The following is a 13,725-nucleotide window of genomic DNA, read 5'->3' as shown; positions in this document are numbered from 1 at the left end:
AGCCCGCCGTGTGTGACGCTGTGTTTCGTTGTGAAAGCGAAACTACTTTGTTTGGCCTTCCAAAAGAGGACACGACTAGAAATCAGTGGTTAAGTTGTATTTACAACACTGTTCCAGAACACTTCAACCCAAATATTCAGATGTGTGCAGCACATTTTATGGAGGACTGTTTCCTGATCCTGGTAGAGTAGACTACAACGTTGGCTGTTCTGACTCACAGACTGTAAGTACGTTTTTTATATTTAAAGAATTTGCCACTGACAACTGTCATTTCTCCGATCACAAATGCAGACATGGTTTTGTTTACGCGGCGCGATGCAATGCAACGCGTAAAAGACAGTATAAGTTATTATAATCCATAATTATGTCCCCACTGGATGCAACAAATGCCTCGTTTATAATGGGTTTTAATGTTTTTGAATCATGGCTCTGGCCTGACAGGGCATCATCAAAATATGGTAAGGGGCGTAACATTTCCATCTCACGCTTGAGGTGTTTGGCCAATCACAACACGCTGGATAGCTGGCCAATCACAGCACACCTCGCTTTTGAGACCGATGAGTTTTGTAAAAATCGACGCGTTTCAGAAAGGCGGGGCATAGAGGAGAAATAATAATGTACAGTATGTGGAAAGTAATGTGTTTTTTTAAACCTTAAACCGCATAAACACATTTCATTACACCAAATAATGTTCTTTTTAGCAACATCATGTGACCCCTTTAAAATGTCATTTATTCCTGTGACGGCAAAGCTGAATTTTCAGCAGTCATTACTTCAGTCTTCAGTGTCACATGATCTTTCAGAAATCATTCTGACATGCTTATTTGGTGCTCAAGAAACATTTTTTTGTTATATAGCATATTATCGATGCTGAAAACAGTTGTGCTGTTTAATTTTATGTGAAATAAGCTAGAAAATGGCAAGCTGAAATGTGCCCCAAAACCATCTAAAACTAGCCAGACCAGCATGATCAGGCAGGGAGACGAGTTAAGATCAGAAAACCAGCTGAGGCAGCAGCAGGATGGTCTGATGCTAGAGGCAAAACACTTTGTGCTAACAAAGGGTATTCCGTGTTTAGTGTCATATTTGTTTTTCTTTATTGGTTGTTTAAGATGGTTTCAAACTGATTGTGTGTCTGTTCACATTAGGAGTGTGGGCGTGATCGCCTATATGCTGGTTACAGGAGAGTCTCCTTTCGTTGGCGAGGATAAACAGGAGACCTTCCTAAACGTATCCCAGGTGAACGTGGACTACAGCAGAGAGACTTTCTCAAGGGTGTCTGAGCTGGCTGTCGACTTCATCCAGAAACTGCTGGTCAAAACACCAGAGTGAGTCTGAGTGACCCTGATTTCAGACAGTTAGAGGAAGTTAAGCTTGTTTTTCAAGCTCAGTACTGTGCAAAATAATGTACACTACTGCTTCTAGATGAAGAGTCATATGATAAGTGCTATGGGAAACCCTTTTCCACTTAAAGAACAGTTATTATTCTGGGTCATACGATTTTATTATGCATTAAAGAGTTTTAGAAATGAAGTCATTTCAGTAAGCTTACAAATTAACTTGTCCAATGATCACTCTTTTATGGCTCAAAGGACTTTTTCTTTTGCCATGGATTGTATAACTATTGGTTATCATGAAGTATAAAGTCCAGCTTTTCATTTGACTTCAAAACATTCGCACATTTGTAAAAAACTTTTAAGCATGAAAGCAACTAAGATTAAATGATTTCAAAATTAAGCAAAAAAAAAAGAAACAAAAAGCTTTGCTTGTTCTAAATAGAGTTCAGATGGTAGATTTGCACTTGTCATAAACTAAATGATGTACTTTGATTTTATTACTGCTCTTTACTGATAGCGTCAGCATAATAGTATCAGAATGGTTTCCATTCAGCCACGTATCAAAGACCTTTACAAGAATTCTCCCCTTGTTTATCAGGGATCGTCCCAGTGCAGCCGATTGCATGACCCATCCTTGGCTGTGGCTCCATTGTCCAGGTTCTGATCCGATCCCCGTGACCCCACGCACTCCCCGGGAAAGGAGTTTCGGAGGGAAGTGGTCCGCACCACCCGAGGATCCTGAAGACAAAGAGAACATTTTGGACTCGCCTCACGTCAAGAGGTTTCGCTTTGAGGAGGACATGTCAGCCACGGGCGATGGTGACCACTTATGCTGATCCGAAAGGGAAATGCACATGCACTGAATAGCATTGTCACGTTTTTGGTCCTTTTTGTTGGCCCCCACACAGCACCAGCAAACATGCTTCTGTCCTAATGCTGTTTTCACCATCCTTTGGCCGACCAAAGATGATCTTTTCACAAAAGGGCCAAATCTGGTGTAATATTAATATTATAATAGTGAGAATCTAAGTATCTATGTTGCTGTCCTGTCTCGCGAAACTTTTTCCTGGTGTCTTTGGATTTTAAATTATTAATTTGAATATATTTCTATTTTAATTGCCATTCAGTATCGATTTTATTTTCTGCTTATCTTGGCCCATATTAATCTCAACACTATTTCCATAACTGCACTTAAGGAATTTTCCACAATAAGGTATTTGAAAAAGACAGATGCAAGAGAGCGGCAGGGCATTCAGTGCTTTTTAATTCTGCTTTCACTGAAGAGAATCTTTGCTCTTTGTGTCTCAACATCAGAAAGAGTTTGTATGATTAGACTGTTGATTCTGAAACACCTAGTGAGATGGTTTCCTTTAAAAAGCTCCAGTACAGGAATGCCCTCGGTGTATGGGTGCGAGTTTTGTCTTACATCCTCTTCTTTCTTGTGGTATTGACACATTATTGGGCTCTGTAAAAATGTGACTCAACTCAAACACGCACAACACACCCTGGATTACACAAATATGTGTTTGTATTGGTCATAGAACTTCCTCCTAGATAATGACTAAAGAAAAGCAGGAAAGCACTTAAACCCTCTATTATATGTGTTTGTGTCACTAAAATATGAGAAAATAATTGTAACAGCATTAGATTTCGTAAATCGAATGTATCTATTGATTTTAAAATTATTCTTGTTTTAAATGTTCCCTTTTTTACTGCCAACATATTGTATAATAAACTATTGTTAAGCACCATTCTAGCGTTCCCCCGTGGCAGGCACCTACTATCTCAGTGCCTGTGATGGTCAATGATATACATATTCTTGAAATTACAGTTTTTATCTATGCACCAATCTGAGGTAACTCTTTTGTTACCTTTTTCTTTGTACAGGTGTTTTTAAGCTAATGCTATTAACTGATGGAGGTTTCAGTACTTGTTCATTCCGAGCCTTGTTCTCAGGGTTAGCTGTAACTGCAGTTTACCACTATATATTTCTTCAGTGCCTTTGTGTGCATTTTTTCCTCTATGCGTACAGCCTGACTTCATCTTCTGTAATACCAGTGCAGCACATTTATGTGGCTGTATTATTATTAATGTGTATCCTGTTTTAATTGAGATACTGGTACACAGTTTAAACTGATGGCCTGGTGTATTTAAAGTAAATTATTTGTATGCTCTTTTGGTTATGGAAGTATATATTGTATTCAGTGGGATTTAGAAAGGAGTGTTCGAGTTAAAGTTGTATTTATGGCCTTGGATTATGTAGGGCATGAAAAGATGGGTTATCGAAGTTGGCTGTTATTGTCAAAATGATATGGTTATGTTCTGATAGTGAAGCATGTTTTTGTTGTGATGAAAGTACAGGGTGTGAATTCTGGAATGAAGGCAAATGAATGTTAGAATATTGTGGCGGAAAGTAGAAAGTGTGTAGTAATGCAACGAATGAGGGTTAGCAAAAATACAACTGGAACAGCTTATGGTTTATTTGTGTAATAATTTGTTGACAGCTTTTCTGAGTGGCTGCTAGAACCGGAAATGTTAGAATTCAGTCTTCAGGTCGAGCCCTTCGGTTCTTGTTCTCTGTTTAAAGAGGTGTGAAGAGCTCATGTGTGTTTGCGTGCTAAGGGTCTTACGGTTTCCCAGAGATGTCACCAGTCTGCAATCATAATAGGGCTATTGTCTCCTAAGACGAGAGGCTCTTGTCACGGTCGTGTGCTCACTGTATGCCGTCATCTTAAAGGAAACTTGAATCTATTCCTTGCCTGGGAAACAGCCTCAATAATGTTTAAAGGGCCATGAGGTATTTGAAGCTGGAATTCAATCCAGAATAGCATTTCTGAGCAGTCACTGTGGTATTTGCAGAAAGCTTGTGACAAACTTTGTAAGGACACTTAAGGGATAAACGTTCTTGATTCTATTACTATCTTAGGCAGGATTAGTGAAAACTGATAATGGAAGATGCTTCAATTCATGATGAAAACTGTATTTTGAGTTATATGTACCGGAATAAACGATGTTCAAATGATTTACACAAATTCTAATAAAGCCATTGAGTATAGAGTTGTAAAGGATGTACCCTTAATATAGATTTTGTATGTTGTTGATTTATGACTCATAACAATCATTTCCAATTTTGTTTTTAAAATAAGACAACATCCCTCATGCAACGTCATTGATTTATTTATCTAGCCCTGACACATGTAGACTTGAATAAATGCATTATCTGACAATTTTGTTTTCCTTCTTAAATGTTCCATGACTAATAATAATAAAAATGTTAAGCGAACTGCCTTTCACTAAGTTCAAGGATATTGAGTATAAATATCTATATCCAAGGATACAGAGTAGGATAGAGTATTTATATGCGTTTAAATAACTCCCTCTCTCTATAGATTAATTTGTGTATAGATAGATAGCGGGCAACAGCTCTGGTGGACATTCCTGCAGTCAGCATGCCAATTGCACGCTCCCTCAAAACTTGCGACATCTGTGGCATTGTGATGTGTGATAAAACTGCACATTTTAGAGTGGCCTTTTATTGTGGCCAGCCTAAGGCACACCTGTGCAATAACCATGTTGTCTAATCAGCATCTTGATATGCCACACCTGTGAGGTGGATGGATTATCTCGGCAAAGGAGAAGTGCTCACTAACACAAATTTAGACAGATTTGTGAACAATATTTGAGAGAAATAGGCCTTTTGTGTACATAGAAAAAGTCTTAGATCTTTGAGTTCAGCTCATGAAAAATGGGGTCAAAAACAAAAGTGTTGGGTTTATAATTTTGTTCAGTGTAATTAAATGTAATATTTCAAATTAAACAGATCACTGAAACATTTCAACATTTTTATTGAATTTCATCAGCTTGGAATGACTGAAGCAGGAAGTACATTCATTGCATTACACTGAGGATACTGCAAAATTCACGTTCATATTTGTGATACAATGAAAACAATCCAAATAAAGTGCGCCACCTAGAGTCTTCTGACCATTGCGCAGTCAATAAAACATTTTAATACGAGTCAATAAATAAAATATTTTACAATTCTTTTTTTTTCCATCTAACCAAAAATATATTCTATACATCTGATTCCAATGGAAGATCCTTCGATGTTTTGTTTTGTATTTGATTATCAAATAAAATAAATACCACATATTGAACACAAAGATAGAACATATATATATATATATATATATATATATAAATAAAAAATAAAAAAATCTGCTGATGTAAGACTATATGCTTTAGCAGCACAAGTTTTTTCATTCAACAGTATCTATATGTAATAAGGGATACACATACTTGAGATGAAAATCCATGCTTATTCATTTAACAACATAAAAACTAAATAACAATATTAATAATAAGCATTTTCAGATTTCTCTTTTCTATGTTGTGGGAAATGAGAGCCCTTTGAACATAAGGGAGGTGATGATTTTACAAAGCATATCTGCATTCCAAACAGTCTACACAAAAGAAACACCATACTATATCAGACAGAGCTGATGTAGGTATTTGCAACAGGCAAACAATTAGGCTTAATGTCAGGCAGCTAAATGCTTTACAAGGTTGGTCATTAAGCTTTAATCTTCTCTTGTATTTTATGAGTGCTGTATAGGCAGCATACAGTTATTCTTCCAAAGCCTGGAAGCCCATAGCTTTTGACTAACTGATATATCAGTGCAATACAAAGCTGTCTGCTCTGCAAAGAATACATTCCATGTTAAGACTTGTGAAAGCACAGATCGCGAACAGTCAGAACTCCTGAATGACACGGAAGTGATTCTCAATGGATGCCGGCTCATCTTCAAAGTGCAGTTTCTGGCTTAGACTAGCGCCCAGATTTTCCAGAGTCTTTATGAAGTGCCGGTGCTCTCGCCCAACCCACGCCCTCATTGGGTCGCATACCTCATATGGAGTGACATGAGTGTGGATGGCCACCCCACTGGAGGCCAGCTCACCCAGGGCACACTTATCGGTTACCCACGTCTCACTGCCACCAGGGTGTCCTCCGTCCAACCAGTACATATCTGAAACACTGTCCAGAAACAACCTCAGTTCTGGATCTGCTCGAGCTCCAGCCAGCTCATACACTATTTGATTGAGAACAACACAACCTTTACTGAAGCCCACTATGGTCAGGGTGAAGCCTGCAGGCAGTGGGCCAGGGGTGGATGTACCACAAAGAGGGGGTAAAGGGTTTGGGAGGCCAGCCCGCTGCATGCTGTGACCCAGGAGTGCTCTCAGGTGGTGAACAGCTCCGTAGTCTAGAGAGTGTTCTGGAGCTCCAAATAAGTTGCTCTCTACAAAGTTCTGATAGCAGCTGAACTTGTGTAGGTACATTTGGGATGCGCGGATGACCCAGATATGGCAGCCAGGGAAACGATGGCCCAGAGTGAGGGCGACACGCTCCAAACTCCAGGACTGCCATGGGGCAGCATCAGGCTGGAGGGCCATTTCCTGCTGAAAGTTCTGCATGTTGGATGAGAATGAAAAGTTGCATATGAAATTTTTAATGCATGAAGAACAGTTTCTCACTGATTAAAGATTTTACAGCTGCACATAATTACAAAAATGTATTCACTAGGAATTTCCATGACTTCCATGACAAAATTGTATTCATTTCTATTTAAAATTCCTAATTTTTCCATATTTACGATTCAAGTATATTCAATGTTTTACTAACAGAAGAAAACAGCAGGAATAAATGTGCAAGTCTTTTCATTTATCTAAAAGAAAAATGTTCCTTTAATTCAGACATATTCAATAGCTGTGAAGCATGTACTAGTATTCTGGTGTTTAGGGTCAGTTTATTATTATTATTTTTATTTGTTTTTTTAAATAAATTAATACCTTTATTCAGCAAGGAGGCATTAAATAGATCAATTGACTGCAAAGACATTATGTACTATTACAAAACATTTCCATTTAAAATTATTTGGAACTTTCTTTTCATCAAAGAATCCTGAAAAAAGTATCCGGGTATCCACAAAAAATATTAAGCCACGCGACTGGCACAGATTACTCTACATCTTCTACTATACTATAAGCTGAAAATTAAGCTTTGCCATCACAGTAATAAATTACATTTAAAAATATACTAATTTAGAAAGCAGTGAATTTTATTTCACAGTGTTACTGTTATTATTGTATTTTGTAAATGCAGTCTTGATGAGCATAAAACACTTCCAAAAACAAAAATCTTACTAACCATTTTTATTTTATTTATTTACTTTACATCAAAATAAAGGTTTAACCGGAATATAAACTTCGAATGGAAAACAATGCACATGTGATATGTGAACAGTGATATGAGCATCACTCCAGGTCGAAAGGAATTCAGAAATCCTCAGAAACCTTGAGGTGAAGTGACATTGATACATTTGTGCAATAACTAAACGGACTTCTGCAGCACGCTCTTATACGTGTCCTGGGCCAGGTTTTCAAAGTGTCTAATGAAAAACTAAATATAGAGATCCAGCCCAGTCGCAACAGAAGCTAAACTGTATCAAATGACTTACAGGGGCTCCACAGTTTACACAGTCTTTATTACTAGCAATAGGCATATTTGGGATCAAATAAAAAAAAATGCATAAGCATGATTTAATTCCTGACTATGCTGAGCTCTTTCCTAACTCCTAACGCATTCTTTTTTAAACGTAATTTAAACCAGGGCATGCAGTCAGTGGTACCATGACAGATTCAGGACTGATGCCATGCACCAACCTGAATGTCTCCAGGAAAGAAGAGTACGTGATCATTTCCTTTCCGCAGGGTCTCGGTTTCATTGTCGCATCGCCTCTGCGTTTCCGTAGCAGGTCTTAAGAGCAGAACATCGTTTACGCGGTTTTGATCGTAACCGGGGACTGAATTTAGGCGAAGCAGCCCGGGCGCAGCAGCAGATGTCCCGGGCCCGCACAGCCCTGCCGCAGTGCTCATTTTCCTCGCTATAGCTAGCGATAAACAAGCCACAACTGATCGGATACTTCCCATAAGCAAAAGGATTACGTAGTGGCGACTGCACGACTTGCAGCATTAAGATCAACACCATCACTGCAAAACCAGAGCAAAAAATAACTCCGCATGATCCGAATTATCCTGCGTTCAAGATAATCCGGCGGGCATTCAGCCGTTAAATTTAAAACGTAAAACCGAAAGGAATAGCATGGCGTATAATTTGTTTATATTTAACGCCGTGAAGTGCATTGTACGGGAGCGTCAAAACGTGATGCGCATGCGCGGAGTCCAGACTCGCATTGTTGAACAGCGGCAGCGCTGATACATAACGCGTTTGGATTGACTGCTTGAATAGAACACTGTAGTGATTCATGCGGCAGAACTATGTTTAATCTAATGTCCAAAACAACATGTTCTTTTTTAAACTTAAGGGGCGGAATCTTGACAAGAATCCCGACTCTTGTCGGTTCAGTCGGTTCTTTTGAACAATTCGCGGCAAAGAATCGGTTCAAAAACAGATTCAGCGAATTATTTACAATATGCGATATCATCAGTGTTGGGGGTAACGCATTACAAGTAACGTAAGTTACGTAATCAGAGTACTTTTTTCAAGTAACTAGTAAAATAACGCATTACTTTTTAATTTACAAGAAAATATCTGAGTTACTTTTTCAAATAAGTAACGCCAGTTACTTTGTGTTCCACATGTATTGATTGAAAGCTCTCCTGTCCCCTTGTTGAGAGAAATCGGGAGTAAGATGTTACTTTAGTTCTAGAATAAATGTGAACATGCTTTAATTCATCTCAGTCACAAAAAATCACATTTAGTTTTCCTCACAATTAATAAAAACAGTTAAAAGCAACTCAGAATATGACGCAAAGCTGCAATAATTAAATATGTTAAATAATACAAATATCCTTTATGTATTTAATCCCATTTTATTAACCAATTTTCTGCTGACCTTCGATGATCCAATTCAACCATACTAATATGCAAAAATTACTCAAGATAAACTAACATTTCTTCTTCTTTTTTTATTGCTGAAGAGTTGAACTTTCTTCTTCTGCGTTCTACTGTACAGACGTGAATTTACATTTCCTTCAGCCTGAGGCTTTTGGTGTGAAAGGGCTTTTACATTTGCCAAAAATAGAACATTTTATATTAAAAGCAAACAAGTCCAGTCCAGATTTAAAAAGTAACGCAAAAGTAACATAACGCATTACTTTCAATAAAAAGTAACTAGGTAACGTAATTACTTACTTTTTTAGGAAGTAACGCAATATTGTAATGCATTACTTTTAAAAGTAACTTTCCCCAACACTGGTTATCATACTGTCACTGACATTCTGGGGGAAAATATTACATGCACTAATGTTCTACAGGCACTGTTTTATTAGACATTTGTTATGCTTTATGTGTCAATTTTTTGCAGCCATTATGCAGCTAAAAACAAGTCCTTTTGAACCCAAACTTAAATCATTTTATTATCCCTTTGTTAAAAGCGTTATAATACAATTGTATTTATAACCAACTGTTTTGTTTGGGTGGTGATAAGTCGTAAACAAATTTGCAATGCTATTTATTTATTAAGTTAGTTAGTTAGTTCGGTCGTTCGACCAGTTTTGTGAAATGGTTCAACTAATTTATTGAATAATTTCGACTCAATAGAATGATTCATTCATGAATTGGAATGGACATTGCTAGCGGAAACAGCTGGAGCATGTGTGCTGTTCTGGAGTCTCACGCCTTCAAGTGACAAGTACGACGTTTGTCTGTCAGTCAGTTATGAAATATATTTGTAAATTATCTACTCTGCCTCTTTGTAACAGCTACGAGCATGATAAACTATGGACTGTTAGATAGAAACGGATCGTTTATTAACTTGAACACGTCAACCCTTAAAGTTCATTACTTTCGTCGAGAAGATTCCAAAAACGAATAGAACTTAAATGTTCATGACATTTCTCTTAACTAATTAAAAAAAAATCAAACTTTATCGATTAAACATTGTGCAATGTGCTCTTAAAGGTCCCCTGAAATGCTTAGAAACATGCAGCGTTACTCTATGTGTTGACGTCATTTTAACTGAAACAGGAAGACAGGGCGGGACATATCAAGCAGCCCCACCCCTTTTTTTAAATGGCCAATAGCGTTCGTTTATATCACAGCTTGGGCTAGAGCCAGTGTTGCCAGACATACGATAATTATCGTATTTGTTCGATAATTTTGACCTCTGTACGATGTACGATCAATAATGAAAAAAATCCCATAATGTACGATAATTTCGAAATTTCGACTTTGTTTTTTCCAAAGTCAACCTCATCAAAACAAAGCCATCAAATCGGCTCATTACAGATGCTCTAAAAGGGTTGGTGCACACCTCAGGACCCTCAACATCTGGCAACACAGGATTCTGATGACAGCGACTCAGAGGTGGAGTTTGGACCTTCCCACAAGGTACGCCTATGGCCCTATGATTTCCGCGATGCGGAAAACACGGATGGAATTGCGGAATCCAGTCAATGGAATTTACTGTATAATGCTGAATGTCATGGAATTAAAGTTTGGATGAATTAATCAAAGGAAGGTCATTACACTTAAATCGTGATATGGACTAGTATCTGTAAATATTAAGCCGCAAAAAGGCTATTTAAATATAAATCCTGCATGTTCTGTGTCTGTCTGAATCATAGTCTATGGACTGAATGAATGTCACGCGGTTTTGTTTACTACACATACTGAAGTGTGCATGAGGGTCGCTGTGATTTCAGCATCTGCCTTCTCACTAAATAGGACATAAATACATGAACAACATCCCCAGAACTGCTCTATCAAAAATATATAGTTTCTGCCAGAAATGTATTATATTGTTCAGTAGAATGTACGTACAACTACTACTACTAAAATTATTAAGGAATAATCACAATATTTCTTCCATGTTTTAATTTTAATTGTAAATTGTCCCCTTTGTTTGCCAAAAAATAGAATTTGTTTAATTTTCATGAATTACAAGATAAATCAAATGAATGCCTTCATTCGATAACCAGAAAAATTAAAATACACAATGCAGAATTTCTAAAGAAAAAAAAATTTCATAAGGCTATAAATAAAAGTCGTTTTTTTGGTTTGAGTTAAAAATCTTCGTTTGTGTTCTACTGAAGAAACAAAGTCACCTACATCTTGGATGCCCTGGGGGTAAGCATATAAACATCACATTTTCATTTTGGGGTGAACTATCCCTTTAATTTGTGTTTCGAAGAACGTGAAGGTGGTAAATGATAACATTTTTGAATGAGCTATTCTTTTAAGAGAGTGTTTCAATTATTTAAATCACTATTTGAACCCCAATAAATAAAACCAATAACAGATATTTGATCTGCAGTTGTTGGAGCCAGCCCCTACGTCATGAACTTTAACATGACCATCAATACCCCGGATCTGGCCCTGGACCGGATTGTGGCTTCAGCGATCTGTGAATCCACTCCTGGTGGTATCCCTGGAATTCAGGTCATGGCTCTACCACATGAAGGTGCTGTGGAGATTGCTTGTAATGTAGAGAGTGTTCAGGGTGGTCCTCCGTCGTCTTCATCTTATGGTGAGGAGCAATGGTCAAGCTTCACCATTGGATGGCAAAACTTCTGCCATGCTCCAGCCTCACTAATCACAACACAATTAGCAGTACTGGCTAGACACCATGGTGTGGCCATCAAGGGTACGGCCCTGGTGGGTTTTACCCCGAGTGAGTGCCAGAGACTGGCAGAGGGAGCACTCTCAAATGGCATTGGAGAGTTATGGAAAGAGCTGCAGTGTGTGCACATGTGAACAGGCTAAAAGCTTTCATCGCTGTACTAAACTGCAAACTAATCAATGGTTAATTAGAGGACACTGGTTGAGCCATCAACAACTTGCTTATTTGTTTACAAGTACAGTGAACTATGCTTAAAGGGTTATTTCAGCCAAAAATAACAACGCAGTCATCATTTACTCACTCTCCTGTCACTCCATCACCTGTGTGTCTTTTTGTCCTCCTGTGGAACACACACAAAAAAGATACTTTTCGGAATGGTGGTATCCAGTTTTAAACTTCCAATGTATGGACAAAAAGACTGGGAAATCTCTCCATATATCTTTTAGAATTCCACAGAATAAAGTAATACATGTGTGGAAAGACATGAGGGTGAGTAAATGACAGAATTTTCATTCTATAGTCTCTTTTAATAGTATTCATTTGGTGACAATGTGAATTCCAACATTTAATTAACTCTTATCTTAAAAAATCTTGAAACACCTGATTAATAATGATTAATCTCAGATATATTTGTGTCGGTTTAAGTTGTGTAAAAAGGTGTGCATTCTGGGAATAATTACGTTTTGATCAAACAGGACAAACATACTCAAGCTTGGAGTACCTATATTATATTGAGTGCTTTAAATGTTATTTGGCAATATGTAATTTTTGCTTGCTTGGTATATAGTTTTAATTGCTTCTTTTGAAGCATTTCTGTGCTAAAGGTAATTTCATGAATGTAAAGGTTTTAATGCCATAATTTGGGTTCACACTGCGTCTTTATCCTTACGCGTTCATCACATGATATTCTGCTCATATAGGTGTATATAATTACACAAAGGGTAATTAAGGCCAGAGCAGTTTGATGATCTCATTCAGAGTTACAGATGTAAATCACAATTAGGTGATTTAGTGCTTGAGGGAGGAAGGGAGGAACCCTCTCCATACTAGATTACTCATACCATTACAAAAATGCATTGAAAGAATATCCAAGCTAGCAAGCACAGACAGCAACAGGAACACTAATTTCACAAGCTGCTGAGATTGACTTCAGTGATATTTTTCAGAGGAACAAGACTTCTGATAAACATGTTTTGAAACCATTCTCTCATGTTTGTGCTTGACTGAATTGATTATAAAACCTAAGCATGGGATTCCTGACCGTATATTTATGCTTCCATCTGGAAGAGGAATATATTGTCAGAGACAGTCTCAGGAGTCATGCATAAAGACTGTCAAATGAAATGTAACATGGCGCTTTAAACATAAGATTCCACCTATTTTGTTTCACCTTTAAACATTTCACTTGTGCTGTGTCAGTCTTGTCAGATTAAAAACCAGACAGCACAGAAAATAAAGTCATGGCTACAGTAACCACTAATTATATACACTTCCTCGGAGTTCAAGCAATCCACATTTGACACAAATTAAAATAAATATGGGACACTCTAAGCAGCTGCAAAACTATAACTGAAGCCACAGTTTTGACTTTCTGAAGTTGGACTGCTGTGACCAGTTATATGATGTTATAGCTTCCCATATAAAATCACACTATACATCAAAATTGTATAGCTTGTAATCAGATATCAATGCTATAATGCACTGATGTTAAAAGGATAGTTCACCCAAAAATGAAAATTTGATGT

The 13,725-nt window shown here is 37.5% G+C and overlaps 2 protein-coding genes across 2 annotated transcripts in view; one reads left to right on the top strand and one right to left on the bottom strand.

Moving 5' to 3' along the window:
- Positions 1-4,571, top strand: part of LOC107601079 (serine/threonine-protein kinase 17B-like) — an 11,824-nt gene extending 7,253 nt beyond the window's left edge. Inside the window, exons 6-7 of the mRNA XM_016293099.1 lie at positions 1,149-1,328; positions 1,936-4,571. Of these exons, the coding sequence (XP_016148585.1) occupies positions 1,149-1,328; positions 1,936-2,173 (418 nt within the window). The 3' untranslated portion in view covers positions 2,174-4,571. The remainder of the gene's footprint in view (positions 1-1,148; positions 1,329-1,935) is intronic.
- Positions 4,572-5,564: 993 nt separating this feature from the next.
- LOC107601069 (UPF0565 protein C2orf69 homolog) lies at positions 5,565-8,571 on the bottom strand. Its single transcript, XM_016293078.1, is given in 3 exon segments — positions 5,565-6,806; positions 8,061-8,339; positions 8,341-8,571. Coding segments are annotated over 3 exon segments (1,041 nt in total). The 5' UTR covers positions 8,386-8,571; the 3' UTR covers positions 5,565-6,089.
- Between the last annotated feature and the right edge of the window lie 5,154 nt (positions 8,572-13,725).

The sequence above is a fragment of the Sinocyclocheilus grahami genome, unplaced genomic scaffold (genome assembly GCF_001515645.1).
Source record: "Sinocyclocheilus grahami isolate Dianchi unplaced genomic scaffold, SAMN03320097.WGS_v1.1 scaffold298.1, whole genome shotgun sequence".
NCBI lineage: Eukaryota > Metazoa > Chordata > Actinopteri > Cypriniformes > Cyprinidae > Sinocyclocheilus > Sinocyclocheilus grahami.
This window is presented reverse-complemented; position numbering and strand designations above follow the sequence as displayed.